The 27,853-nt window shown below is 52.9% G+C and overlaps 1 protein-coding gene and 1 non-coding gene across 2 annotated transcripts; one reads left to right on the top strand and one right to left on the bottom strand.

The window, feature by feature from the left end:
- Positions 1–595: 595 nt before the first annotated feature.
- Positions 596–25,508, bottom strand: OTOP1 (otopetrin 1). Its single transcript, XM_066386785.1, has 6 exons — positions 24,949–25,508; positions 13,494–13,630; positions 12,676–12,734; positions 8,395–8,525; positions 4,254–5,227; positions 596–766 (listed from the first exon to the last, which is right to left on the bottom strand). Exons 1-6 carry the CDS (start codon positions 25,340–25,342, stop codon positions 596–598), a joined length of 1,866 nt encoding a protein of 621 aa, XP_066242882.1. The 5' UTR covers positions 25,343–25,508.
- TRNAP-AGG (transfer RNA proline (anticodon AGG)) lies at positions 3,805–3,880 on the top strand. The gene has a single exon. It is a non-coding gene; the product is annotated as a tRNA-Pro (tRNA).
- Positions 25,509–27,853: the final 2,345 nt, after the last annotated feature.

Here is a 27,853-nt window from a genome sequence, read left to right as displayed (position 1 = left end):
AAAAATGTGCCAAAATTCTAGGTAAGAAATATGTCTTTATAGTGAGCTATGCACAAATTTCCATCCAAATGATAAAAACCACTTTGTTCAGAAATCAAACACCTTCAGAAGGTACAATGTACAGGCAGCGTGGTCATATGCCCCGTTCTCCAGCTCTGGGCAGGATAAAATCAATGGGTGATGAGCCTACCCAGATGGTCCGTAAAGGTTGAACGTAGTAACATGATAAATTGCAAACAGAAAAATAATGTTCATGAAAAATAAACTGGGTAATTTTTCCCCCCCCCCAACCTAGGATGACATTCTTCAAAACCAGAGGATCCCATTTAGAAGGAGATAAAGTCATTTGGGTTTGATTAGAATTCGCTAACCGGGGCAGATTCCAGCCGCCTCGCCGATCTTGACCTCCCATGTTTACGTTCACCCAGGGCGGACAGTTCCAGCCCGCAGGACACGCCACCATGGCAGACAAAAGCACGCCCTTGCCAGCCCCTGTCGCATCTGTGAGGCAGTATTTGCCCAGCCGGGCCCTTCCCAGGTGGCTTCTGCACGCTCTCTTGTGAGCTCCCTCCTCGGCCTTTCATGTGGACGCAGACTAGATCTTACAATAGACCTCAAAGAGGGAGGCAGCTGCGTGCATCCGGTAGAAAATAGAGAAGGGCATGGCCAGGTTGACCACGACGATCCAGGGTTCAAAGCCAAAGACGATTTCCTCCAACCCGTTGTCGTACTCCGGGCGGCAGCCGAAGGCGGGAGGGATCCAAAGCTGTAAGAGAAGGGAGACGGTCCGTGCCACCACCCAGGAGGCCCCCACAAATCCCGGGTGCTCATCTGGACAGGGAGACGGAGTGATGGGCAGCCCCTGTGCCAGAGGCTCTGTGCAGTCCCCAGGTGTGCCTTTCCTCCCCAGTTCTCAGGGCTTTGCACCTGCCTCTTCCTCTACCAAAGACTACCAGGCTTCCCTCTGCTAAATCCTACCTTCCTCCACGTGCTGAGGCACCACCCCTCCCAGGAAGCCCTCCTTGATCTAGCCAGCCTGGGCGGGAACTCCCTCTGTGTTCCCAGGGCCCCCCAGTGTTTATCTACAGCCATGGTCTCCTGTTTACCACGCCCGTCTTGACGCACTAACGCTGGTGCTTGGAGATTCCAGCCACACAGGTCTGGGCGGTGAGTTCTGTTGTCTCCTCTGCCTTGTCCTTGGCGTAGAGGCAGCCCAGAGCCTGCCCTAACCTATGATCAGCAGGAGGAGCACATGCTTTGGAGCCAGACCTGAGTTCATGCTACTTACAGACTGTGACTTCAAGCCTCTGTGAACTCATCTGTAAGATGGGGATGCTAACATCTGTCTCAGAGGGCTCAGATGAGAAAAAAATGGTAACTGATTTGCAAAACCTAAAGCAATCACCTATTATCTCCGATGCTCATGGGACCCACACCCCGGCCCCCTCCTTCCCAGCCTGTCCATGTTCCTGGGCCTCCCCTTAAGTTGTCGGGCTCCCAGGCCACCTCTCTTTCGGACGGCACACCTTCGCAGCTCTCTCCGCCCCGCGCTGTGGCGGGCAGCCCCTGGGAGGACCCCTTTGACCCCCAGCTCCTGGGAGTCACAGCCTCATGGAGCCCCGTTCCCTCAAGGTGGGCTGAACCTAGCGACTCGCTTCCAGCAAACAGACAATGAAACAAAGAAATGGGCTGTCCCTTTGGAGATTCGGTTACAAAGGACCCGGAATCCATCTTACTCATCCCCTCCTTGCAAGAGCAGAAGCGGCTGCCATGTTGTGAGCTGCCCTAGGGAGAGGCCATGCGGCCAGGACCGGAGGGAGGTCTCAGGCCCGCGGCCAGCAAGGAACGGGATCCTGCCCGCAGCCCCATAGGTGGGCTGGGGAACAGATCTCTGATCCCACCCACAGTCAACCCTTGAAATGACTGCCGCCCGGGCTGGCAGCTCGCCTAGGGCCTGAGCAGAGGCACCGGCTAGGAGTGCAGTCCTGACCCAGAGACACTGTGCAATAGTCAGCGTGTGTGCTTTTAAGTGTGGGGGGGTTTATTACGCGGCAGTCGGTAACTGGGCCCGGCGGCTTTCGTGAACATCTGCATCTGGAACGCCCTCTAGTTCCCGTCTCTGTCCCCTGGGTTGCTCTCTGGGCTCTGTGATACGATACGTGGTGCCCTCCCACCACCCCGGCTGGCTCTCACCCCTCTCCTTGGCGGGCTCCCCTTCCTTGGCTCAGCCTCTAAACATTGGCTGGTCCCGGGGCTCACTCCTGGGTCCTCTTCTCTGTGCATGAAGCCCAGGGTCCTGTTTCCACACTCACCCAGTTATAACATGCCACCCACTCAGTGATGAACACCAGCCGCCCGCCCGTGACTTCCCGTGTGGCCACAGGCTGCCTTCCCGCCTCTCCAGCAGGCCCTGCCAGCCTCCCACGTTCTCCAGCACAAACCCCAACCCCAGGCGGTGCTCTGCGTCTCCTCTCCTCTCCATCCATCCCTGCCACCACTGCCACCCACTCAGTGATGAACACCGGCCGCCGGCCCGTGACTTCCCGTGTGGCCACAGGCTGCCTCCCCGCCTCTCCAGCAGGCCCTGCCCGCCTCCCAGGTTCTCCAGCACAAACCCCAACCCCAGGCGGTGCTCTGCGCCTCCTCTCCTCTCCTCTCCATCCCTGCCACCACTGCCCCAGTTCACATCCTCCTCTTTCCCCATTGGCAGCTGCAGGGGCTTCTGGTCCGGGCTCCTGCCTCTGGTCTCGCCTGTCCCCGTCCTGACCGCACACTGCTGCTAAGGGGGGTCATTCCAAAACACAAAACAGAAGGGCCCTCCTCCGAAAGCCTGGACTCAGCCAGGCTTATGAAGCTCGCCTCAAACCGACCTGTCTGAGGGGACTCTCCGTCCTATTTCTCCCTCTGCTGCTCCGCTTAACGGGTGTGGCAGTCCTGCTAGCCTATTTGGTGCTCCTCCAATGGGCCATGGTTTCTTTTGCCTCTGTGGCTTTGCACATTCTGTGCCTTCTGCCCAGAAGGCTTTTCCTTGCCTTGACTATCTGGTAACCTGGCAACTATTCCTTGAGGCCGAGGCAGGTGATGTTCAGTGACTGACTGTACCTTGCTACCTTCTGTCACAGAGGCTGGGAAGCAAACCCTCCCTTGCAGCTAGGAGCAGCCAAGTGAAAGACATCACCATGCACCATTATTTCCTCCTCCTTCCTGTCTTGACACCAGACGAGATGCCTGGTGCTGCTGCAGCCGCCTCCGACCATGTGGCACCAAGCACACACCCAGCATGGTTGAGCGGGAAGGTGAACAGTGCTTGGATCCTGGGTGACACGGTTCAGCTGCCAGGCCAATCCCGAGCGGCCAACCTCCAGAATCCTTGTTCTTAAGACTGAGGATACTGCTGGCCGAGCTTTCTAGAATCTGCAGCCAGAAACACTCCTAATGAAGACTGGGCCTCACCTCAAGCACCCCCGGACTCAGAGCAGTCCCTCGCTGGTCCCCCGCTCCTGTTACACCTTGCACATGCCACACTCTGCACTGTACTTTTTCCTTGTCCCCCTCCCCGGCCAGTCGGTGACCTTTATGAGTAAAGAGACGGTGCCTTCTCGCCTTTAGTCTTCAGTTCCCACCCCGGCTCCTGGCCCAGGGCAGCTGCTGAGCAGGTGTGGGCTTGGAGGCTAGAGCCCTACATTCCACCCTCATTTTGTTTTAACCTTACACCAAATTATGTTGATTACAAGCTGCCTCCATTCTTTCCTTGCAAAGGGCAAAAGAAAGAGCTAAATTGATTTTAAAAAATGAAAAGTAAAGGCCCTGGCCGGTTGGCTCAGCGGTAGAGCGTTGGCCTAGGGTGCGGAGGACCCGGGTTCGATTCCCGGCCAGGGCACACACACAGGAGAAGGGCCCATTTGCTTCTTCACCCCTCCGCCGCACTTTCCTCTCTGTCTCTCTCTTCCCCTCCCGCAGCCAAGGCTCCATTGGAGCAAAGATGGCCCGGGCGCTGGGGATGGCTCTGTGGCCACCGACTCAGGCGCTAGAGTGGCTCTGGTCGCAACATGGGGACACCCAGGATGGGCAGAGCATCGCCCCCTGGTGGGCAGAGCATCACCCCTGGTGGGCGTGCCGGGTGGATCCCGGTCGGGCGCATGCGGGAGTCTATCTGACTGTCTCTCCCTGTTTCCAGCTTCAGAAAAAATGAAAAAAAAAAACAACACACAAACAAACAAACAAAAAATGAAAAGTAAATGGACGCAGATTACCGAAATATTGCAGAGGAACAAGAAGGCGGCAATATTCCGCAAGAAGCTCCTCCTGGCGTTGCCCCGCAGGAAGCGGGGGCGGCAGGCGGGGCCGGGGGCCCCCTCCCAGCCCGGCTCCGGCTCCGGCTCCGGCTCCGGCTCCCCTTTGCCGCTGCCTTCTCTCAGGCACATCCTCCCGTTCCCAGCGCCTGGCTCCCGGCCGCCCTGGGGAGCAGCGTCCCCACCCCGGACCAGGTCCCCGGCCGCAGCTCCGCTCTTGAGACGGGAAGAGGCTGGTGATGCGCCGCTGCCGTGGCTGCCCTTGCAGACGGTGACCACGCGCAGCGTCCTGATGTCCTCGGAGAGCTTCCCCGGCGCGCGGTGCGTGGACTCGATGATGAAAAGGTTCTGGATGTACTTCTCCACGATGACCAGGACGGAGTAGGGCAGGTTGTACCAGGTGTAGGAGGGGCGGGACTCGGCACAGAGCATGGCCAGGATGGAGCCCCAGGAGAGCAGCCAGGAGCCGGAGGCCGTGCCCACCAGCAGGTCCGCGTCCAGCTTGCGGGCCGGGTTCTTGGACTCGTCCAGGGACTGCTCCTCGAGCCTGGAGATCCGGATGCCCAGCAGCCCCGCCGCCCCCATGAGCATCAGCAAGGTGGTGGCGTACAGGTAGAAGAGGATCAGGGCCGACTCGCTCTTGGTTTTGGAGCGGCCGATCCGAATCAGGTAGACCACCACGACGCCGATGGTGGCGGCCAGCGCAGCCAGGCCCAGGGCTGAGCCGGCCACCGCCCCGTGGAACTTGAACTGGATCTTCTGGTGCGGGGAGCCGTCCACTTGGCGCCCGATGTTCTTCCACAGGACGTAGAGCATCGTGGAGGCCAGGATCTGGTACTCGATGTTGAAAGGGTAGAGGTAGTAGATCCCGTGGGAGATGGCGGAGCAGAGAGTCGGCGGGGTGCAGTTACAGGCAGGGGTGTGGTCATCCAGCTCTGGGGAAAAGAGGCGAACACAGGGGCAATGAAACAGCCCGGAGACGCCTTTTCACTTGGGTTTCCCCCATTGAATGACAAGCTCTCTTTCGTGGCTTATTACCATGTTTAACATCATGGCTAACTTGACAACCTTATGAACGTTCCCAAAAAGAGAATGAATACACGAATCATATTTTCTCCCCGCATTAGAATATTTCTTTGTAAAGCCATTATAAATGGTATGGCAGGTAGAAATTTCCTTGTCAGCATATGAAACCGTTCATGAGATATTGTCCAACCAAAGCAACTTGTCAAAGAGGCTGGAGCATGGCTTCACTTTTGTACATTATACGTCTATAGGATGATAGACAGGCAGACATGGAAAAGCCTGAAGAGACATAAACAAAAATGCTAACGAGGCTTAACTCCGGGAGGAAAAATAGTGGCTGGTTTTTCTTTTCTATTTTTCCAAGACAGGAAACTGTTACATGTCCCTTCCCCCAGCTTTACAGAGATACGGTTAACACCATTGTGCGAGTCTATGGTGCACAATACATTATTTCCTTCTAGATTTTGCTTCCCCGTGTTTTCTAAACTTCCAGCGTGGATATGATTTATATGTGTGATCCAAAAATTATTTTTAAAAAGTAACTTTGGGAGGGAAAATGCCCCTTCTCTCTAGCAGAGGTCTTCGTCTTGAGCATATCGGATGCTAACAAGTAGGATGTGAGATGGGCCCCCTCCCACCCCGATGGCAGGAGGGCAAGTGTGCGCCACCTTCTGGGAGATGCTTGGCCAGGGTACAAAGAAACATTTCATTACCGGGAGGGAGAATGGTGTGAATAAATAATGAAATGTGTAACGGAAGCCTTAAAGGTGATATAAATATAGTTTTTGACCTATAATTCCGATCTATTCTAAAGGACAAATCAAAAAAATAATCAAAGTTTTAGATAAAATTTGTGTGTGTGCGTGTGTGCGAGAAAGAGAGAGAGAGAGAGAGAGAGAGAGAGAGAGAGAGAAACACCTCAATGTGCGACAATTCAGAAATTAAGTGATTTAAGTACATCCATACAGTGAGGTAGAAGGCAGCCATTGAAAATTATAATTAAGTTGTGTTTCAATGATACAGAAAAAAAAATCTTATAATAACAATGGAAAAATTGTAAGAACAAGTTCTGTATCCAGTATTTTTTAAAACCACAACCCAGTATTCAGTTGTAAAATCAACTTAGAAACTAGCAACCAATTTTTTAACAGAGCAGAATTACAACGGAATAAAATGAGATACAATAAATGGAACTGAACACATTAGAAATGTGAGACTGTCTCTGATATATTGACTCTTATTTTATAATATATGTGTACACACATATGAGTGTGTGTGCTTTTGAGTTACCATGTAAAATTTGTTTCTTCTCATAGGTTGTAATCGAAATAAAGGTTAAATATATTCAGTATACTCTCAAATATAAATAAAAAGCACACGACAAAGAGAAAACCAAATGGTAACTGCACTTAACTGAATTTCTGAGCAGGTATTATTGTGGGTTTGTTTCTATGCACTTTGTCATTGTTTTAATTTACGATATGCACATTTCACTGATAGAATCAGAGAGGCTCTGTGAGGCATCGGTTACCCTCACTTTTGCAGAACACTGCGACTTTCCATTCATAAAGAGCTCGCCCACCACTTGTAACCCCATACAGTACAATGCAAAGACCAGGGAAGGAATCAGAGAGGCTCTGTGGGGCATTGGTTACCCTCACTTTTGCAGACACTGCGACTTTCCATTCATAAAGAGCTCGCCTACCCCTTGTAACCCCATACAGTACAATGCAAAGACCAAGGAAGGAATCAGGAGGGAAGGTTCAGATTCAGAGAATGTTAGAGCTAATGGAGTCCTTTAAAAAAAATTAGCTGAATTCCATCTTTCCCAGAGGTCTCTGGAGCCAGATTGCTAGGATTCAAATCCTGGCTTGATCATTTATTTACTCACTGTGTGGGCTCGGGCTAGTTACCTAACTTCTCTGTGGTGCAATGGCTTCGTTCGTATTATGAGGTCCACATCACCTCCCTCTGACGTTGGGACAAGAACTCAATGAGCCACGTCAGGGGCCTCGAACAATGCCAGGCATTCAGCAAATGCTTAACAAAACTTTGCTTTTGTTATTGTCGTCACTGCCATTACTGGTGTTGATACCAATGAGGACTTGAGGCCAGAAGAGAGAGAAGGATCTTCCCAAGAGTAGGGTGGTGAAGAAATATAGCGTGAGCCCTGACTTCCTCATCCCCACCCCACTGGGGAAGACACAGGTTGAAAGCCGCTCTCTGCGGCAGGTGCAGGGCCGTATAGCTAGTACAGATGGAGAGTACAGTGAAACCGTAAGGGCTCTCTCAAAGTATGTGGCTCTGGTCTCCTCGCTTTACAAATGAGAAAAGGGAGGTTCAGAGAGGTTGCATGGCTCCCAAAGGTCACACAGCTAGTATGTGATGGGAACAAGTCCCAAACCCGAGACAGCGAGCTCCCAGGACATTGTACTTTTTCTTCTACTCCCCCACTCCTCTCCACCCCAGTATTCTGATGTAGAAGTGATAGATCATAAATGGTAAAAGACTCTGGAAGGACATAGTAAGATTAGTGTTACAGGCTCTCACATAGGAATGAGGAAGAATAAAAATGGGCCAAAATTATAAGCAAAGGAGAGTTAAGTGAAAACTTCAAATGAACTAAAACCAATTAACCAAAACCTACCATTAGATGTCTAAGGATTTTTTTAAAGCTATACTTTTAGGAGAAAGAACTGGTTATAAGGGCTTAATTAAAAATAGTCCGAAACAACCGCCAGTCTTCCAAGGTGGTAAACAAAGACGTTTATGTCCATACCAACCTGGACCACGTGGACGGCGATCCCGACAATAACCCCTGGGGCTGACAAGCCCCTGAGTCACTGAAGAAACTTCTAATTATGCTCAGCACGCTCAGCACACCCTACTTATGGAACCAGGAGGAGAGACTCAGGAGGTTTTGAAAGATTTTCAACAACAGGGGATTGTCTGGCCAACACTGAGCCGGATGGACCCTGCAGTTCTACGGGACTTGTGCCTTCACCTCTGAACGTTCTGGTCTCTGCAGGTTTCCCAGACGTTCCAACATGGCGGCAGGGGGACGCTCCCCACTCACCTGTCGTTATGTTCCCAAAGCCCAGGGTGATGAGCCGTTCCTTGTGCTCGTTAAGCTGGTGCTTGGACTCATTCAGGACGCTGTTGGCCCACAGGAGCAGATTGGTGAACACCGAGTGAATCACCCCAAATCTGAAAAGCACAGGGACTCGGTTCTTGAGAAGCCCTGGGAGGCTACAAGCTCCATGGAGTGAGACAGAGACACTGCACACGCACGCACACACAAACGCACACACACACACATGCCTCCTCCTAGCCATCATTCTGGTTTCAACAGGCTGCTCAGTCTCTGGGTGGGTCCTCTGTCTGGCTGATGCGGGTGGGGGTGGGGAGGCAGTTCCATGGGAACTACTGAAACCACAGTCTTGGCATTCTGCCTTGATCTTGAATTTGACAGTACTCAACTCATTGTCTACGGGACAAAAAGAAAGTGGGTTTTGGAATCAGGGACACAGGGATGGTAAATTTTTAAAAGTAAGCAACCAACCCTATTGTAACCCAAACCTTTTCTTCTAGAGGGGAAGAGGAGAGAACAGTGAAGGAATGATGAAAGGGCTACACTGGAAATCTGGAGAGTTGAGTATGCCCTTACCGCTGGTTGGCCAACACAACAATCATCATCCGACCCCTCTGCCTTGACACTCACCTCTACAAGCCAGAGACTTGTCTGGCTTCCCTTGCAGCTAAGCATGGCCACTGTGGCCAGTAGGACGTGAGGTACAGCAAAGCTTTTGTTTTCTTAATGAATGAGATAAGAATGAGAAAAGCCAATGTACTGTCATTCTTCCGTTTTTTTCAGCCTTGAGCGCAGACACGAAAGCTGGAGTGTTGGCAGCTGTATTGTGACCATGAAGCAATCAACATGGGATGAAACCCTAAACCACTGAGGTCGGCAGAGTGGAAACATAAGAAAGCCTGTGCTGTAACCACACTGTTGAGCTTCTGGAGTCTCTGGTAGGTTCGGTGATGAGGGCATGGTCACAAATAGGGTAAGTAGTGATGTTAAGTGATATTAGGGTTTGAAGAGTTAGTAAGCAGCTGTGCTGGCTTAGTTGGACCCCAGAGCTCAGCCCTAGTCTCTGTGCCATGTGGCCTTCTAAGGAAGAAGAAGAGGGATGGACTGGAACAAAGGAGGTGACCCGATTAGCCAAAAAGTATATACCCGGAACACATAGATACAGACAACAGGGTAGCAGTAGCCAGAAGGAAAGGGGGTGAAGATATGGGGAGGGGAGCAAAGGGAGAGAAATGGGGGTGGGAAGGGACTTTGCATGGGGTGGGAGGCATGCTGAGGGGTGACGGTGGAGTTCCCGTGAGTTGGACACTTGAAACCATGTCAACACAATAAATTAGAAAATAAAGATTAAAAAAAAGACATGGGGTAGCTGAATGGATAAGAAAACATGACCTGTATACATGCTGTCTACAAGAGACCCATCTCAGAGCAAAAGGTACACCCAGGCTGAAAGTGAGGGAATGGGAAAAAATACCCCACACAAATGGAAATGAAAAAAAAAAAAGCTGGGGTGACAATACTTATATCTGACAAAATAGTCTTTAAAACAAAGGTGATCGTGAGAGACAAAGAAGGTCACTACATAATGATAAAGACAGCCACCCAACAAGAGGATATAACCATTGTAAATATTCATGCACCCAATATTGGGAAAAAACAAAAGAAGAGGAAGAAAAGGGATGAAGTGGAAGGTGGACTCCGGACTCGGGGGCAACGGAGGAGAGAGATGTAGGGAATATGGTTCCAATGGGGCCCCTGCCTGTTTCAAAACCTCCGAAGCCTCCCCCTGCCTGCCGCTTTAAGACTTATTCACATGATTATCTCCCCAGGTGGTGAGCCATGGGCCTCGCCTGTAGCAGGTGCCGCAAATACTGGTGATTCGAGAGGCATTCCTTGAAACTGATGTGCAACCGATTGCTCCTCAGCTGGAGAGCAGGGGCCAGAAGGTGCATGTCCCCTCTCTGTCTAACTAAGAACACCTTGTCCATGACCAATCTTCAGGAAAACGGTGCAAGGGGTCCTCAGCCCTGACCCTGTCTCTCCCCGGGTCTGAGCCCAGCCCACCCCTCCGAGGCTCCCATGAGCGACTGCAGGCAAAACCCCGCTTCCTTTGGCAGCTGCAAAATGTCCAGGCCCCGCCGCCCGCTGGGCAAGGGAACAGCTTCCCAGGGACGTCTGAGTCAGGTGTTTGCCCACCTGCGGGGCCTCTCTTGCCTGTGGCCAGCCTTCCAGAGAGTCTGGGAGGTGTTGCATAGAGCCTTTCACCAAAGCAGACAATGCCGTTGGCCTCAGGCTGGCTGGCTTTTCTTCTACTTATAATGCACCGGGCTCCCTTTTCTTCTCTTTCCTCGTCCCAATGGCGGTTGTCCCAGCCAAGAGCCACTGAGCCCGAGGACGTGATGGGGCTGCCATTGGTTTGACCTGGAAATTGTCCTACAAGCTCAGGGTGCCGGCACTTTCTCCTCACAGCTGTCCGTCTTTATGCTTGGGTCCAAAACCCCAGACCACAGTGCAGAGAAGGCTCCCACGAGCCATTTCAGATCTGTTTCTAGATTCAGCTCTGCTTTCAAAATGACTGTTCTGCTAAGCCTCCCCCTTGAGGAAAGGAAAGGACTCACACCTGTAAGAGGAATTCTTGGATCAGGGGGAAAATCTCTAAACGTTCTAAGAGCATGGAATGGTGGGATGTTGCCTCAAAAGACCAGGAGAAAGCAGTAAGTCTGGGGGTGGCAAGTTCCTGAGCCTTCAGGGCCTGGCCAGAAATGTTGGGGGACACATACATTCAGTCCATAACAGGGGCATTATGACGATTTTAAAGTCTGCTGGATCCTTACAGGTTTTATCAGGAAACAAAGTACAATTGTAAAGAATAACTGTGGAGCAGACAAAAGAAGACCCACGCCCCGGAACAAAGCCCGTGCTCTGAAGCTGGGAGCAGAGCCCAGCTGCTGATGGGAAGGAGGGCAGGCGACACGCTTGTCCACCTCGTGCCCCAGCATTAGGGACAAGGACGCAGCCCCGGGCCCATCGCTGACCTGGGGAACCGCCTGCCCCACCCCTGGGATGCAGAGAGCCCGTTACCAGGGTGACCCTCACAGAGCCACACGGGGATGAAACGTGAGGATGAGTGTGCCGGTCTCTGTCCTGCTCAAAGGGACGATTGAAGATGTTGTCACTGGGTCCTCGGGACCCGGACCTCATTTGTCCCTGCTTTGGTCATGTGGCGCCACCTGCCCGCCCCCCACCCCTGCAGGCAGGAGAACTGGTGGCCACTTCGGGACCCTCCCCTGCCTCTCCCTCCCTTGCTCCTCCCCCAGCAGAAGGCCTGGCTTTTTGTCTTAAGACTGGGGTTAAAGGTCACTGCCAAGGCCACTGCTTGGGGCAGCACAGGGGCTAACAGAGGCTGCCAGTCAGCCCACGGCTCCGGGGACCTGACGGCGCTCACACCTGGGATATCTCCCCGTTATCACTGCCCAGCCCCCGTGGTGCTGGCCGCAGGCCCTGCACACAGTAGGAGCTCAATAAATGCCTACCGGCTTGTCGAAGCTGATCCTTTGTGCACAGTAAGGTTGGTAAGTTACTTCTGTTTCAATCATCTATTAAAATAGTTCTATCCAGCAGTCAGTCACGCATGAATCAATCTGTTCACTAGCAGTCCTGGGGAAGTTTTCTGTTTTTCACAGATAGGATAAGGGGGAATGTTTCTATAAACATCCGTGTGTGTGTGTATGTGTGTGTGTGTGTGTGTGTGCGCGCACGGAAAGCTTTCTCGCATGATAATAACACTGTGCTTTTTATCCACCCCATTACCCTGTGGACTCTTTCCCCTGACCCTCACAATCAGCAAGAGAGAGAGAGAGAGAGAGAGAGAGAGAGAGAGGCAGGAGGAGATAATCGCAGACCCAGCACTTACTAAGTACACACGCGCGTGGGCCGGGCACAGGCTCTACGTCAGTGCCCTCGTTCAGTCCCGAGGAGTTGGCTATGCTACTATCCCCGTTTTACTAGTGGGGGAAACTGAGGGTCAGGAAGGGAACGTGTCTAAGAAGATGGAGTCGAAATTCACACCCTCGCCATCCAGGGCTGTCCCCAGCAAGGGGACTGAAGGTCAGAGGGCCTCCTCTCCGGCCACGAGAGAAGGGCTTCCCTTGTCAGGATGGAGGGGATTGTTGGTCGTATATTTACGTAACCCTAGCAAGATGGCGTCTGGTTTGTTCTAAAGGAGCACCAAATTCCACATGGAAAGCGAGGGCAGGCGGTGTTTACCTCTCCAGTGTTTTGAAAGACTGGATGACATCCTTTGCGTGCCCCCAGAGGAAATAGACCTAGCCGAGACAAAGAAGAGAAAGCATCCATCAGCGGGAAGCTGTCATCATACCTGCACACTTCGGGGAAGCAATACAACTTACGGAACAGGTGTGGTAAATGCTGAGCCCGGGAGGCTGGTATCGGACCCGTGGCCAGCTCCTGGTGCCCCTGGCCTCGGGCAAGCCGGGGCACCTGTCTGCATCGATTTTCCCATCTGTGGAATGGGGGTGATGATGGACCCTACCTCCGAGGGGGTTGTGATCAATGGAACTTCTCATAGATTTCTAAAAGATTTTAACCCACAAGGTGGCTAACGGAATAAAAGTGTTTCAGTGACCCAGAGGTGCGACAGTGACGGCACAGGGTTTCTATTGGGTGTGACCCAAGTTTTCTGAAATAGATGGTGGTGATGGTTGCCACGACCTCACAAATACACCAAACCACTGAACTGTACACTTCCAGCGGGCGACCGGTATGGCAGGTGAATTGTACGTCAATAAGACTGTCATGTGAAGATTGCCCCCACCCTTTTCTGGGGGCGTCTGGCCTGGCAGGGTTTCCCGACTCCTCACCAGCACACATTCCGTCTCATAGGCTTTTCCCGCAAAGGTGGCCCAGGGACGCAGAGTCCCATTCCTCCTGACGGAGGCTGAAGGACGGAGCCCCAGAGGCGGACTCACGGACTCAGCTCCCCTCACACAGCCCCCACGAGTCCCGGTTTACGCCCTGGGGCACACAGGAGCCACGGCAGCAGAAATAAGCGTCGTGCGGTTTACCTGCACCAGGGTGTGGACGGCGTGTGCGACGGGGAACACTCCTTCAGTGGCTGACAAACAGTTAGAAAATCCAACGAAGTACCCAATTTTAAGGCATCCCAGGATGACGGTAATAACAGCAAACAATGTGATGCTACCTAAATTGGGGGTGGTGGTGGAAGGGGTGAAAACACATATGTCAGTGTTATTATCTACTGATATCATTTCAAAATAAATTATATTAAACACGTACACGGTCAACTGATTGTCAAGAAGGGTAACAAAACCATTCAATAGAGGAAAAACAGTCATGTCAGCAAACGGTGGTGAAGAAGAATGCAGCTGGACCCCTACGATGTACAAAAATTAACTCAAAATGAAACAAAGACTTTTTTTTTTTTTTACAGAGGCAGAGATAGGGACGGAGAGAGATGAGAAGCATCAATCATCAGTTTCTCGTTGAGACTTCTTAGTTGTTCATTGATTGCTTTCTCACATGTGCCTTGACTGTGGGCCTTCAGCAGACCGAGTAACCCCCTGCTGGAGCCAGGGACCTTAGGTCCAAGCTGGTGAGCTCTTTGCTCAAGCCAGATGAGCCCGCGCTCAAGCTGGCAACCTCGGGGTCTCGAACCTGGGTCCTTCCGCATCCCAGTCCAACGCTCTATCCACTGCGCCACCACCTGGTCAGGTGAAACAAAGACTTACATGCAAACCTGAAAGCTGTGAAACTCTTAGAGGAAAAAGCTTAACGGGAAATCTTTACAGAGCTGCACTGGGCAATGATTTCTTGACTATGACATCAAAAGCACAGGCAATACAAGTAAAAATAGATAGATTGGACTTCATCAAAATGGAATAAAAAACTAATACGTCAGAGGATACCATCAAATATTTATAAGTCATATCTGATAAAGAGCTGATAAATTTTTTTTAACAGCAACAAAAAAAAATACAACCCAATTAAAAAATGAGCAAAGGACTTGAATAGACATTTCTCAAAAAAAAAAAAAAAAAAAAAAAGCTAATTAACACATGAAAAGATGCTCAACATCACTAATCAGTAGGGAAATGCAAATGAAAACCAGCTCCCATCCAAGGTGGCTGATATGAGAGAGAGAAAGAGAGAGAGAATAACAGTGTTGGCAAGGATGTGGAGAAATCAGAACCCTTGCGCCCTTTTGCTGTGAGTGGAAGATGATGCAGGCACTGTGGAAGAGTGCGATAGCTTCTCAAGTGATAATAATAATAGTATTTCTGGGTGATCCAGCATGTTCCACAGCTGGGTATACCCAAAAGGACTGAAAGCCAGGACAAAACGGGATATTTCTACGCTCACATTCATGGAGCGTTACTCACAACAGCCAAAAGGTGGAAGCCAACCAAGTGTCCATCAACAGATGAGTGGATACACAGAACGCGGTCTGTCCGTATGGCAGGTGCCTCCTTAGGAAGGGAGGACATTCGGACACAGGCAACAACCTGGCTGAACCTGGAGGACATTACGCCAAGCGAAATAAGCCGGTCGCAAAAGACAGACACTGTACGCTTCCACCGACATGAGGTTCCTTAGAGCAGTTCACGTCACAGAGCCGGGAAGTGGAATGAGGTTCCTTAGAGCAGTTCAGGTCACAGAGCCGGGAAGTGGAATGAGGTTCCTTAGAGCAGTTCACGTCACAGAGCCGGGAAGTGGAATGAGGTTCCTTAGAGCAGTTCACGTCACAGAGCCAGGGAGTGGAATGAAGTTCCTTAGAGCAGTTCACGTCACAGAGCCGGGAAGTGGAATGAGGTTCCTTAGAGCAGTTCACGTCACAGAGCCAGGAAGTGGAATGAGGTTCCTTAGAGCAGTTCACGTCACAGAGCCGGGAAGTGGAATGAGGTTCCTTAGAGCAGTTCACGTCACAGAGCCGGGAAGTGGAATGAGGTTCCTTAGAGCAGTTCACGTCACAGAGCCGGGAAGTGGAATGAGGTTCCTTAGAGCAGTTCAGGTCACAGAGCCGGGAAGTGGAATGAGGTTCCTTAGAGCAGTTCACGTCACAGAGCCGGGAAGTGGAATGACAGGTCGTTTGTCAGGGACCAGGGTGAGGAGGGAATTGTTGGTTGGGGGAGCGGGGGAAGGGGGGAGTTGTTGTTTCATGAGTACAGAGTTTTACAGGATGAAAGAGCCTGCAGCTTAGTTGCACAATAGGAATGTACTTAACACCTCTGTGCCGTACAGGTAAAAATAATTAAGTTGGTAAATTTTTTATGTAGGTTTTACCACAGTGAAAAATAATAGACATAAATAATAAGTTCTACTATTGGCCGGATAAACTGAAACTAGGAGACAGTCTCAGGTCCTATGATTCATACCCACCCCATGCTTATCCCAGGGGCTGACAAATGGTGTCCCTTCAACAGACTGGCTGCTTCAGCGGAAGGCCTCTAGAAGATTTCCCCCAAAATGATCCATCTAAGGGCAGCGCTGTTCTGCTCAGAAAGCTCGGCTCTCAGCATGCCCTCCCTCCTGGGAGCATGCCTGCCCCTCCGCCCTCCTTTCCCCACAGGCGAGCATCTCCTAAAATGTAAGGGTCCCCACAGGACTTCCAACCAGGGAGCAGCGGGCGGGAGCAGCTCGTCCCAGCTCACCCCCTGACCCTGCCTCCCAGGCCCCCTTTTCTCTGACGGCCCAGTGTGGGCTCATTTCTCTCAAGGTTTCCAGGGGGCCAAGGCAGCCCCCCGAGCCTCTCTCCTGTTGCTTCTTCCATTCTAGGCCCTTCCCTGTGTCAGTGTCCCCAGGTGGGACACACTTACTCTCAAAATCAGCTGAACTCATGCTGTGAACTCTTTCCTGCATGAAGTCAAGAACCCACATTTCTAAAAAAAAAAAATGTTAATTAAAAAAAAAACAAAAAGCAACCCAATTCTCTAATCCTAAAATCCTGTTCTCTAAAGAATAAAGGCAAGGGAGCCTGACCAGGTGGTGGCACAGTGGATAGAGCGTAGGACTGAGATGCAGAGGACCCAGGTTCGAGACCCCGAGGTTGCCAGCTTGAGCACGGGCTCATCTGGTTTGAGCAAAGGCTCACCAGCTTGGACCCAAGGTCGCTACCTCCAGTAAGGGGTTGCTCAGTCTGCTGAAGGCTCACGGTCAAGGCACATATGGGAAGGCAGTCAATGGACAACTAAGAAGTCTCAACGAGAAACTGATGATTGATGCTTCTTATCTGTCTCTGTTCCTGTCTGTCTGTCCCTGTCTATCCCTCTCTCTGACTCTCCGCCTCTGTAAAAAAAAAATTAAAAAAAATAAAATAAAGGCAAGGGATACATAGGCATGCAGAAACTCACTGGACTATCTTTGCAACTCTTCTATAATATAGGTCTAAAACTTTTCTCAAATAGAAAGTTTTGTTTTTAAATGATAGGTGAGGGCTCTCAAATAGTGTCATGGAGACGGGTCTATGCTGCACGAAGTGAAGAAAAGAAACTTTCTTTCATGGTCTATCTAGCATGGCTGCGACAAAAAAAAAAAAAAAAAAAAAATATATATATATATGAAAAAGACTGGAAAGGAATGTACAAAATACATGAACTAGAAACTTGCAAGAAAGGAAGAAACTAGCCAGAAAAACACAGAGACCATGAGGACTTGATCGACGTCAAACTTCCTAATCCCTCGTCTGGGCCCACCCTGACCGCCATTCACACGTCCTCTCCCACGGACGGGAGGAAACTGGATCCTGTGTGACATGCTTTCCCGCGTGAGAGAGCGGAGGGCAGGGGCCCTAGCAGTGAGCTATAACGTTACAGCCCAGCCTAAGGAGCCTCCCGCCGGCTGTAATGCAATCGCCTGACTCCTTGCCTTTGCGCAAAGCCTTTTGGAAACAACTCTAAGTCACTTTTTTTAAAAACCCTGGAACCCCCTCTCCCCCCAGCCAGTGAAATCAGAAACTTTGTAAGAGCGGAGATTCAATGGCACTGCTCTGAAAGAGCCGGACAAATGCGTGATTCGTTTCGATGACAAAGAGGCAGAGCAAGATGAGGCGAGGCCGGTGGTTGGGGTGACAGGGTAGCAGGCTGGAGCTACGGGGACCCGGGCACCTGTCCAGTGAGTTCCGACAAGTTCTTCCCCTGCTCCCAGCCTCAGTTTTCCCATCGATAAAATGAGACTGGCCCACAGCAATGGTTCTCGAACTGGATCATGCATCAGAATCACCTGCAGGGCTTGTTAAAACACAGCTAGCTGGGCCTCCACCCCAGAGTTTCTAATCACCAGGCTTGGAGGGGAGCCCCCCAATTTGCATCTCTAACAAGTTGCCAGGTGGGGTTGATACTGTTGGTCTAATAGGACCCTACCTTGAGAACCCCTGGTCTAGAACACCTCTGTCACTGACATTTCAACAGTTGTGATAAATACGTCAAGGACCTTCTCACACTCGTGAAGTCCTTCCTTCCTTCATCCAGGCACCACCCATGAATTCATTTCATCCATATAATTACACAACAAATATCTGGGGGCTCCCATTGTGCACAAGGCATTTGCCAGGGGTTCGAAGGTAAACCAACCAGGTTGCCGGGCAAACAAATTGCACGGGTCTACTATTGCATAAGTCGAAGTGTGCACAAAATACGGAGCGGGGAGCTGGCCCCGGACTTCTCCTCTGCAGCCTGGGAAAGCCAGAGCCAGCGGAGGGGTCGCGGGAGCTAAAGCCCAAGCCAAGGAGAGGACTGCAGCACAAGAGCCCTGTCCTCAGCCAAGCTGTCACCCACTCATCAGGGCAAAAGACAGCAAGATACTTGAAGATATGCAAAGTATAATTCATTCAACAGCTATCTGTCGAGCACCCGCTATGATCTCCAAGCACTGTCACGGGCACTGGGGATGTAACAAGGTCAATAAAATAAAGTATCTGCCCTCAGTGAGTCTGACATACTGGTGGGGAAGATGGAAAATAACAAATAAATTGATACAGAAGAAGCATCAGGGAGCTGTAGGGGCAGGAAGAAAAGCAGAGCAGGGAAGAGGGCTGAGGTTGACGGTGGGTGGTCTGAAAAGGGCTCTCCTAGGATCGGAGAAAAGTCTCATCCACATACTTGCCTGACAATGGACTTTAACAAAACAACCAATCCTCACAGTTAAGGAAGCTGAAGAGAAGGGGGACCGATAGTGAGCAATAAACTTGGCCAAAGTTTGGAGAGGGAGACGGATAAAAAATGAAAAGGAAGGAGCAGGGGAGGGAAGGAAGGAGAAAAATGGGTGGATGGATAGTCCAGTAGAAAGATAAATAGATTAACAGAAGAGAAAACAAGGTAACAGACATTTAAATCAAAGTGGATGAAGAAAAACTGTCTGGAAATACGTGGTTTACATGCTCTATAAAGACTTGTGATACAGAGTGAAGTTGGAGTCGAATTGGGTGGGAAGCAAAGATGGAAAACCTTTCAAAGGTCTCACGGTAAAGAGATGGGTACCAGGGTAAGTGGAGCAAAAAGAGGGAAGTAAGTGATTTCCAAAGGGCTGATTTCCATTGGAGCAGAGAGGAAGTGGGAGGGTCCCGGAGCAGGAAGCCATGTGTCTTCCATGCCCTGCCTGGGGGTCTGTGCTCTCGACCACCGTGCGGCTGCCCCGTCCCACGTGGTCTGCGCCATCCTTGCCCTCCCCTGCATCCTTCTGGGCAGGGCCATGCCTGATCACTGTGCCACCCCTAGAGCCCAGCCAGTGCCTGGCACAGAGTGGGAAGCTCAGTCCAAGAGGCTGAACGAGACCAGACCAAAGTTTCTGCTCAGCTGCTGCAAAGCTCTGAAGACCCTTCTGCGCGGTGGAGAAGACAAACGCAAGATGGAAGCAAGAAGGCTGTGCCTTCTCCAATATCACACCATCTGCCCCGAAGCAAGGAGCCTGTTCCTCTTCTCCTGCTCAACTCTGTCGGAATATCGCCAGCAATGGGGCTCAACTCTCCTTCTAAAGCCTTTTCAACAACCTGGTCTGAAAAATGGGGGTGACACATCCACGTTGAGAACTGCTGTGAGATTGAAAACATTCCTCTAGTCACAAAGGTGACATACTGTATGATTCCGTTCACAGGACGTGTCCAGACCAGGCAACTCCGGGGACCCAGAGTAGACCCGTGGTTGCGGGGTTAGTGGGGAACAGAGGTGTAGGGGGACGATGGCTAAAGGGCACAGGGGTCCTTTCTGAGATGACGACGATGTCCTAAAGTTGACTGTGGTGACGGCTGCGCGGGTCTGTGACTATGCTAAACGCCGTCAGGCTGTGCACCGTAACCGGGCGAGTCGTCGAGTATGTTGACTCTATCTTAACAAAGCTGTTCACAGAGAACTGGAAACGGCGGGGACACGCTGACGTGGGGCGAGGCTGTCACGGTAAGATGAGCACGCACTCTGAGGACGGAAAATGGGTCCCAGGCCAGCCAGCGTTCACGATCTTGCTGCATCTGCCCGGAAACCCACAGAGCGGATCCGTCGGTCCTGGCTTCCCTGCCAGACTGCGGGCTCCCTGCGTGCAGAGACCGGTGCAGCTGTGTGTCCCCCCACAGAGTGGATCCGTCGGTCCTGGCTTCCCTGCCAGACTGCGGGCTCCCTGCGTGCAGAGACCGGTGCAGCTGTGTGTCCCCCCACAGAGTGGATCCGTCGGTCCTGGCTTCCCTGCCAGACTGCGGGCTCCCTGCGTGCAGAGACCGGTGCAGCTGTGTGTCCCCCCACAGAGCGGATCCGTCGGTCCTGGCTTCCCTGCCAGACTGCGGGCTCCCTGTGTGCAGAGACCGGTGCATCTGTGTGTCCCGTAGCCTTTAACCCTGCCCCGAACCCCAGTCTCTGCCACCGTGCCCCACAGCGCCGGCCCCTCTTCACACGTGTACTCAGACACGTCTCCCTCAACAACCTTCAGTCTCTCCCACGTGGGACAGCCTGCTTCCCCAAGCCATCACTGTGTCCCCGCATTGTGTCTCTGCGGCTCACACATCCAGCGCCCCGGCTGGTCTTCCGTAAGCAGTGCATTCTACCCCTACACTTCGAGTCCCTACAGGACAATGAGCAGAGTGCTCTGAGCAGCCCCTTTCCCGGATGGCATGCTGGACAGAGATGTCATGTGTCATTTACACAGCTGTGCCTCATTTTAAGTAAAAAAAAAAAAAAAGGAAAGCTGATCTCATAAAAGACGTAAAGCTGAGGACGATCATTCACACACACACACACACACGCACGCGCACACACACACACACACACACACACACTCATGAATCGCTGTGACAAATACCGTATTTTTCGCTCCGTAAGACGCAACTGACCATAAGACACACCTAGGGATTTAAGGAGGAAAATAAGAAAAAAATATTCTGAACCAAATGGTGTGTTAAAATATTTAATAAAATACTGTGTTTTTCGCTCCATAAGATGCACGGGCATTTTCCCCTCCACTTTTGCGGAGGAAAAAGTGAATCTTATGGAGCGAAAAATACGGTAACTTGGCCAATGTTTGTAATGCACCGGCATTCCGACATACTCAGTAACAGTGTCCGTTCTTCTTACTGTTGTCATTCCCATAATTTTGTGTTAATAACACCTCTCTGGACTTGAGACAGGACAGAAACAAGTGAAAAGAATGAGCTACTTTTACTACTGCCATCTTTTAAGAAACTAGAAACAGCAGAAATAGGGCCTGGTCAGTAATGAGATGAAGCAGCTGTTTACCGGGTTTCAGGTCACTGCACACAGGCCGGCAGGAGAGAGCCAGGTGCTGTCACTTATTCCAAAGAAATCAGCCTCTTAGCAAATAGAGGAGCTGAGTGGTTACGTCATTTCAACCAAATTTCTAAGAGTGGGTCAATATCTTTTGTTCCAAAGGAAGTGAAGAAAGAGTGAAGATAGGGCAAATACAACATGCGGTCATTTAATTGCACTGCTAAATTATCAGCAATACGAATGTTGAGGTATGAGGAAGCAATTCTATTTCTTGAGTATCCTGAGAACTTAAACTGTTGAACTTTCCAGCGTTGCACTGATACCTAGATATACACCAGTCCATGTGTGTCAATGTCAGGACATACACTAAACCTTCAGCTAGCCCCCCAAAAGAACTCAGGATGTGACCAGACCTCCTGCCACCCATCCTCCCAACCACCCAGCATCCACGATCTAGAACCTGGACACATGACGGACAGCTGTCCCGGACCAATCCAAGGGCTAACAATGCAGGACTGGTTCTTCTCAAGGGTATAGCTTTTACTCTAAGAACTCTGAACTTTTCTTCCTTCTTTGGAGCACCTCTGTTTTTGTTTTTGTTTGGTGTCGTTTTGTTTACCTGTATTTTTGGTTTGCAAACCCTAAGACCTTTAAATAAACCTTTACCCTTTATTTCTAGCCAAAGCCTCTTGACTCTCTGTATTCGGTCAACAGAAGTCTTCACTTTCTCACACCCAGTAGGTGGAACAGAATGTGTCCTTCTCAAAGAAAAGCCTCACAACCCCCACCGACACCTGGAAACTTCCTCTAGAAAACCTCAGTGCCTGGAATTGCTCCAGCTGGCTCTTTCTCAGGGCCCCAGACCTCTAAGGGTGCCGCAGAAGGCAGGGCAGAGCTGAGACACACCTGTCTTTCCAGCTGGGATTCCAGGGGAAACCTCAGTCTCTGTTGGGGTTGAGGACACTTCCCTTGGCACCATGGCTTCCGACATTCTTTGGGAATAATTGGCCTCCTGCTTACTGGGTGAGCCATAGCTCATTTAGAGGGATGGACAGCACTTTGCAAACTGTGTTCTCGGGACAGCTCCCAGCTCCTCCCTGAGAGGCGGTCAGGATTCTTCTTTTCCCGATGAGAAAACCGGTACACAGAAAGGTGATGGTGATGGAACTGAGACACCAAGCCCCACCCTCCACGGCCAGCACCATTGCCATTATCCTCCTGTCGCCTTTGAAGAAAGGTTATGTTATTATGGAGCAACTTGCTGAGTGTCTAAACAGCCACCATTTAGTGAACACCTGCCATGTGCTCTCTCTCTCTCTTGTCTCATTTTTTCCATCACTACGTGGTGTCTAACAGACATCTGAGATTGTAACGTGTCCGCAAGAGAAACCTGGACTCCGCGTCCTCACTTCCGCTCCCCCCACCCCCCACCCCGCCACACCACACCCCATTTTCTCAATCCTCAGAAATAGCAAAGTACACCGTTCATGTACTTACTCAGACCCCAATGCGTGGAGCCTTCCCGAAAGGAGGGAGAACGTGAGGGAAAAGGGGAGGGAGAGAGGAAGGAGGAAGGACAGGAGGAGAGGGGCGGCGGCAGGGTCTGGGAGGGTAAAGGAGAAAGGAAGGAATGGATGAGGAGGAAGGAAGAAGGGAAACAGAAAGGGAAGAAGAACAGAAGGACGGAGAAGGGTGGAAGGAAGGGAGGGAGGGAGGGAGGGAAAAGGAAAGGATCTTTCCGCTACAGAAAGCATAGGTCAAAAGCCCGTGTTTCCAATATTGTTTTAGCCTGTGCAAGTCAATATCCTCGTAATCCCATTTCATTTCTCTTTGTTTGGTTGCTGTGCCATGGATCACTGCCCTTCACAGAGTCACAAGACCGTGGACCTCCCCTAAGCAACCATTTTCAGAACAGGAATCTGGGCCACCCGGCAGCTGCGTCCTGTTTTCCAAAGGCAAGATGAACTAGAGACAATCCCCGAGCCTAAGAAATCTAAAATCTGCCTGACCAGGCGGTGGCGCAGTGGATAGAGCGTCGGACTGGAACGCGGAGGATTCAAGTTCAAAACCCCGAGGTCGCCAGCTTGAGCGCAGACTCATCTGGTTTGAGCAAGGCTCACCAGCTTGAGCCCAAGGTCACTGGCTTGAGCAAGGGGTCACTCACTCTGCTGTAGCCCCCCGGGGCCAAGGCATGTAATCAATGAACAACTAAGGTGCCACAAGGAAGAACTGATGTTCTCATCTCTCTTCCTTCCTGTCCGTCTGTCCCTATCTGTCCCTCTCTCTGACTCTCTCTGTCTCTGTCACACACAAAAAAATAATAATAATAATCTGAAATCTCATCCGATGACAAGGCTCATATCCAACACGAGTAACAATACAAGGCAGAAATTGACAAGGACCAAAAGAGCTCTCCCCAGAGAGCCACAACGACCCACGGGAGTGAGCAGATGGGTGAGGGTGGCCTTGGGGCAGACCTCCGAGGGGAACGGGAGTGGGAAAGGGAGTGAAGGTTTCTCAGACGGTGGCCTTCTCCCCAGACACCCCGCCGCCTCCTCCCCTTGACCTGCACCATGTCTGTCTCCCTCCCAAGGGTGAAAGCTCCTTGGGGAGGGGGGGGTCCTATCCTGACACTGTTTCAACGGATATGTTGTGAGTACCTAGAAAGTGCTTCTATCCCCCCCTGCCCGAACTTGATCTCCTCATCATTACTTCATTCACCACAACTGCCTTTCCTTAGCTCCTACTCTATGCCAAGCCCTGGGGGCAGGGGGGCGGATGTAGGGCTAAAAGATGAGCATTGTAGATCTCCCCTCTGGTAGAGGGGACAGAAGTGTCAACAAGCGGAACCGTTTCTACCCAGGGCACAGCCAAGGGTGCAGAAGTGCGGTCAGAAGCTCTGAGGTGGGGGGGTGTTGGGGAGAGGGCCCAGCAGGTGAGCCGTATTCCAGGAGGAGGGAACAGAGTGTGCGAAGTCATGGAGACATGAAGTATTGTGATGGGAACTTAGAGCCTTTGAGACTGTGCAGCACAGAGCAAGGGGATCGAACGAAAGATGTCGTTTGCCCTGGCCGGTTGGCTCAGCGGTAGAGCGTCGGCCTGGCGTGTGGGGGACCCGGGTTCGATTCCCAGCCAAGGCACATAGGAGAAGCGCCCATTTGCTTCCCCACCCCCCCTCCTTCCTCTCTGTCTCTCTCTTCCCCTCCCGCAGCCAAGGCTCCATTGGAGCAAAGATGGCCCAGGCACTGGGGATGGCTCCTTGGCCTCTGCTCCAGGCGCTAGAGTGGCTCTGGTCGAGGCAGAGCGACGCCCCGGAGGGGCAGAGCATCGCCCCCTGGTGGGCAGAGCGTCGCCCCTGGTGGGCGTGCCGGGTGGATCCCGGTCGGGCGCATGTGGGAGTCTGTCTGACTGTCTCTCCCCGTTTCCAGCTTCAGAAAAATACAAAAAAAAAAAAGAAAGACGTGGTCTGGGGTCAGATCTTAGAAGGCCTGGAATGCCACCTCCATCACGGGGCCGTAGAACCACGGCAGGACTCTAAGCCAAGGAAAGATGTGAACGGGTTTGTGTAATGACAGCTCTACCACGGGGATGTAAGGCGAGGACCTGCAGGCAGAGCGAGGAGGCTCCCGCAGTCATTCGGGCTTACCCAAAAAAGAGAAGGAACGGAGGAGGGTAGGACGGGAGCGCCAGAAGACAGGCGGAGACAGGAGAGATCAAAGGGAAGGAGTCGCACCGGGAAAGGGCTCGGAGCTGCCCGGGTGCGGCCCCGGCCGAGCAGGAGGGGCCCCTGCGGACTCACCGCGCAGCCAGCGCGCGCCGGCGTGCGTGTCCTTGGGCCGGAGGAGGCGGCGGTGCGCGGCGCTGCGGCCCACGTACCACAGCATCCAGAGCAGCTGCAGCAGCATGAGCGCCGTCAGGAAGCAGAGCAGGTCGCTCTTGCCCACGCCCGAGGCGTGCACGGCCCAGGCCAGCAGCAGCAGCAGCCCCGCCACGAACACGTTCAGGCCGTACTGGCTGCTCAGCGCCTCGGCCAGCTTCTGCGGGACGCTGGCGCGGACGGCGCCCCGCCGAGGGGTCGGGGACTCCGGGGCCAGGCTGCGGGGCGGCAGGCAGGCCGCGGGTGCCGACGACCTTCCGTCCGGGGCGCTCCGGGCCGCCTGGGGGGAGGCGGGCGCCCCCTGGCCCTCGGGCATCCTTGAGTGACCCGCCCTGAGGGAGTCTGGTCCCGGGGCGGCTGCGATCCGGCCCCCACTTGCTTCCCGTGACTCAGTCCTTGCCCCGACGCCCTCTCCCAATCAGTCGCCCTCTCCGGATCACCCTCCGACCTGCCCCTCTGCCCGCAGTCAGTGTACCCACCGGGTCCCCTTACCACCGTCCCCCGCCCGGCTGACCGGGCTGACCCGGCTGACCCCGGCTACTTCGCGCCGCAGATGCTCACTGCCCGCTTCCCCTCGCCCTGCGATGCCCCGGGCAGCCCTCCCACCCGCTCCGCGACCCACGCGGGCCGCTCGCTCCCGCCACCAGCCTTGCCCCGACGCCCGCGCGTCCTCCAGCTCCGGTTCCTGGGCGCCAGGACCCGCCCGCTGTCCCCAGCTCTGTCCCCTGCCCCGACGCCTGCGCGTCCTCCAGCTCTGTCCCAGGGTGCCCCGCCCGGTAGCCCCGGAAAACCTGGCTAGCGACAAGTGCCGCCCGCTGGCTCCTGCGGTGGAGGTCGGGGCAAGGGGATCGCCCCGCGCCAGCCCCGGGAATGGGCGCGGGGGGCGTGGCTGCGGCCGGGCCGGGCACCCGCTCCCCGGGCTCTGCAAGTGCGTGCGCTGCCCGGGGCCGTCCCTGCCTCTCCTTCCGACCGCCGCGGCCCAGGGGATCCTGGCAGTATCCTTGTGCGTGATCCTGCCTGTCTGTCCTCGTCCCTGATTATTTCTGCCGTGTTTCCTCAGTTCGAGTCTGTCTGACCAGCTGTCTTCGAGGCTCATCCCTTGTCCCTAGATCTATGAATAGGGAGAGGGCGTGTCTTTCTGTGTCCGTGTTTGTCTGTCCGTCTGATGTACCTGTGTGTCTGCAGGGAGACGCCCAGACGCCGATTAGACAGGAGCCACTTCCCAAGGAGAGAGATCCCCTCTCTCCCTCCGACCAGGAAACGAGAGGAGCTAAGGGTCGACGGGGTGGGGTGGGGCTCTCCCTGTTAGTGCAGGCACCCCAGCCCCTGCCTGGCCCTCAGCCTGCTGGAAGCTGACCCTGTCGGCCTGAGCGCCCTGCTGACATGTTGCTAAGAGTAGGTCCTGGGAGGTTTCTGGGAGCGTGGAGTGTGTAAGGGCTGGCTGGCTGGCATGGCCGACAGCAGGGCCCAGCAGGGAGCTGGGAGGAAGGCGCTTCTATTCTAAGGAGATGGGGGAGGGCAGGCAAGCCTCATGGGTGAGCCCCCTGGGCACTAGGACAGGGTTCTGCACCGAGACACCCTCCCCGCTCTGCTTAATGCTCTGCTGTCGCCATCCTGAAATTCATTTTTGAACAGGGGACCCACATTTTCATTTTGCAGTGGATCCAGCAAATTACAGAGTCAGTTCCAACGGCCAGAGGTTCCTGGTTGTGGGAAGCCCTGAGACAGGGGGGAGTCAACCTGGGGACCTTGTCATGCCTTCATTCATTTTTTTGCAATTCATCATTTCATTCATTTATTTGGTCAACATTCCTTCAACTCGGAATCATTTGCCAGACTCTGTTCTAGGCACTGTGGATTCGACTAGGAGCTGACATTCTGGCAGAGACAAATTCAACAGGCCAGTCTTTATCGAGGTCTCACTGGGAAGCTGGAGAGCATCGGTGTGAGGCTCAGCCCTGCCTTGGGAGTCCATGGCGCGGGATGAGACGGAGCAAGCAGCCGCTGTAGGCAGGGCTGCCTGGACGAGGTGCTCGGGTGGGCCCCCGTGTCCACCAGCAAGGGGGAGAGGTTCCCAGAGGAGGCAGCAGTCTTTACACGCTGGAGTAGGAGCTGGCCAGGTGACATGGGGCAGGGCAGCAGAGGGCATTCCGGAGAGAGGACGGAGTCGGTGCACAGAAATGCGGGTGACAAGGCAAGTGAATGAGCGAGGAGAGCTCGTCTCCTCCTCACCCCGTGAGGGTGTGGGACTCGGTGCCACATCGTCCCCGCGGTGCTTACCCAGCCTTGTGTCCCTTGTGTCCCTTCTTAGCACGTTACCTGGAATGTGCGCTGTCTGAGGCCAGCCTCTCCCACTGTGATGGGAGCTCTGAGGATGTCGTCTGTCCTGTCCGCCACTGTCTTGTCCAGGACGCAGAACCATGGTGCTCAGCAGGTTGTAGGTGCTCAGTAAATATGAACTGTTCCCACCCCCTCAGAAGATGTTGAAGTCCTCACCCCCAGGGCCTATGAATGTCTCCTTATTTGGAAATAAGGTCTTTGCAAGTGACTAGAGGTCATTAGGGTGAGCCTTACTCCATGACTGTCCTTTTTTTTTTTTTTTTTTCATTTTTCTGAAGCTGGAAACAGGGAGAGACAGTCAGACAGACTCCCGCATGCGCCCGACCGGGATCCACCTGGCACGCCCACCATGGGGCGATGCTCTGCCCACCAGGGGGCGATGCTCTGCCCATCCTGGGCGTCGCCATATTGCGACCAGAGCCACTCTAGCGCCTGGGGCAGAGGCCAAGGAGCCATCCCCAGCGCCCGGGCCATCTTTGCTCCAATG

The sequence above is a fragment of the Saccopteryx leptura genome, chromosome 5 (genome assembly GCF_036850995.1).
Source record: "Saccopteryx leptura isolate mSacLep1 chromosome 5, mSacLep1_pri_phased_curated, whole genome shotgun sequence".
Classification (NCBI taxonomy): domain Eukaryota; kingdom Metazoa; phylum Chordata; class Mammalia; order Chiroptera; family Emballonuridae; genus Saccopteryx; species Saccopteryx leptura.
The sequence above is the reverse complement of the archived record's forward strand: the minus strand, read 5'-3'. Positions and strand labels throughout refer to the sequence as shown.

Excerpts from the sequence above, each read along its gene's own strand:
- OTOP1 (XM_066386785.1), bottom strand. The coding sequence starts at position 25,342 with ATGCCCGAGGGCCAGGGGGCGCCCGCCTCCCCCCAGGCGGCCCGGAGC. Across the intron at positions 13,631-24,948 it reads CGGCGCGCGCTGGCTGCGCG|GTAGCATCACATTGTTTGCT; the intron begins GTGAGTCCGCAG and ends CCCCCAATTTAG. Across the intron at positions 767-4,253 it reads TGTTCCTCTGCAATATTTCG|CTTTGGATCCCTCCCGCCTT; the intron begins GTAATCTGCGTC and ends CTTCTCTTACAG.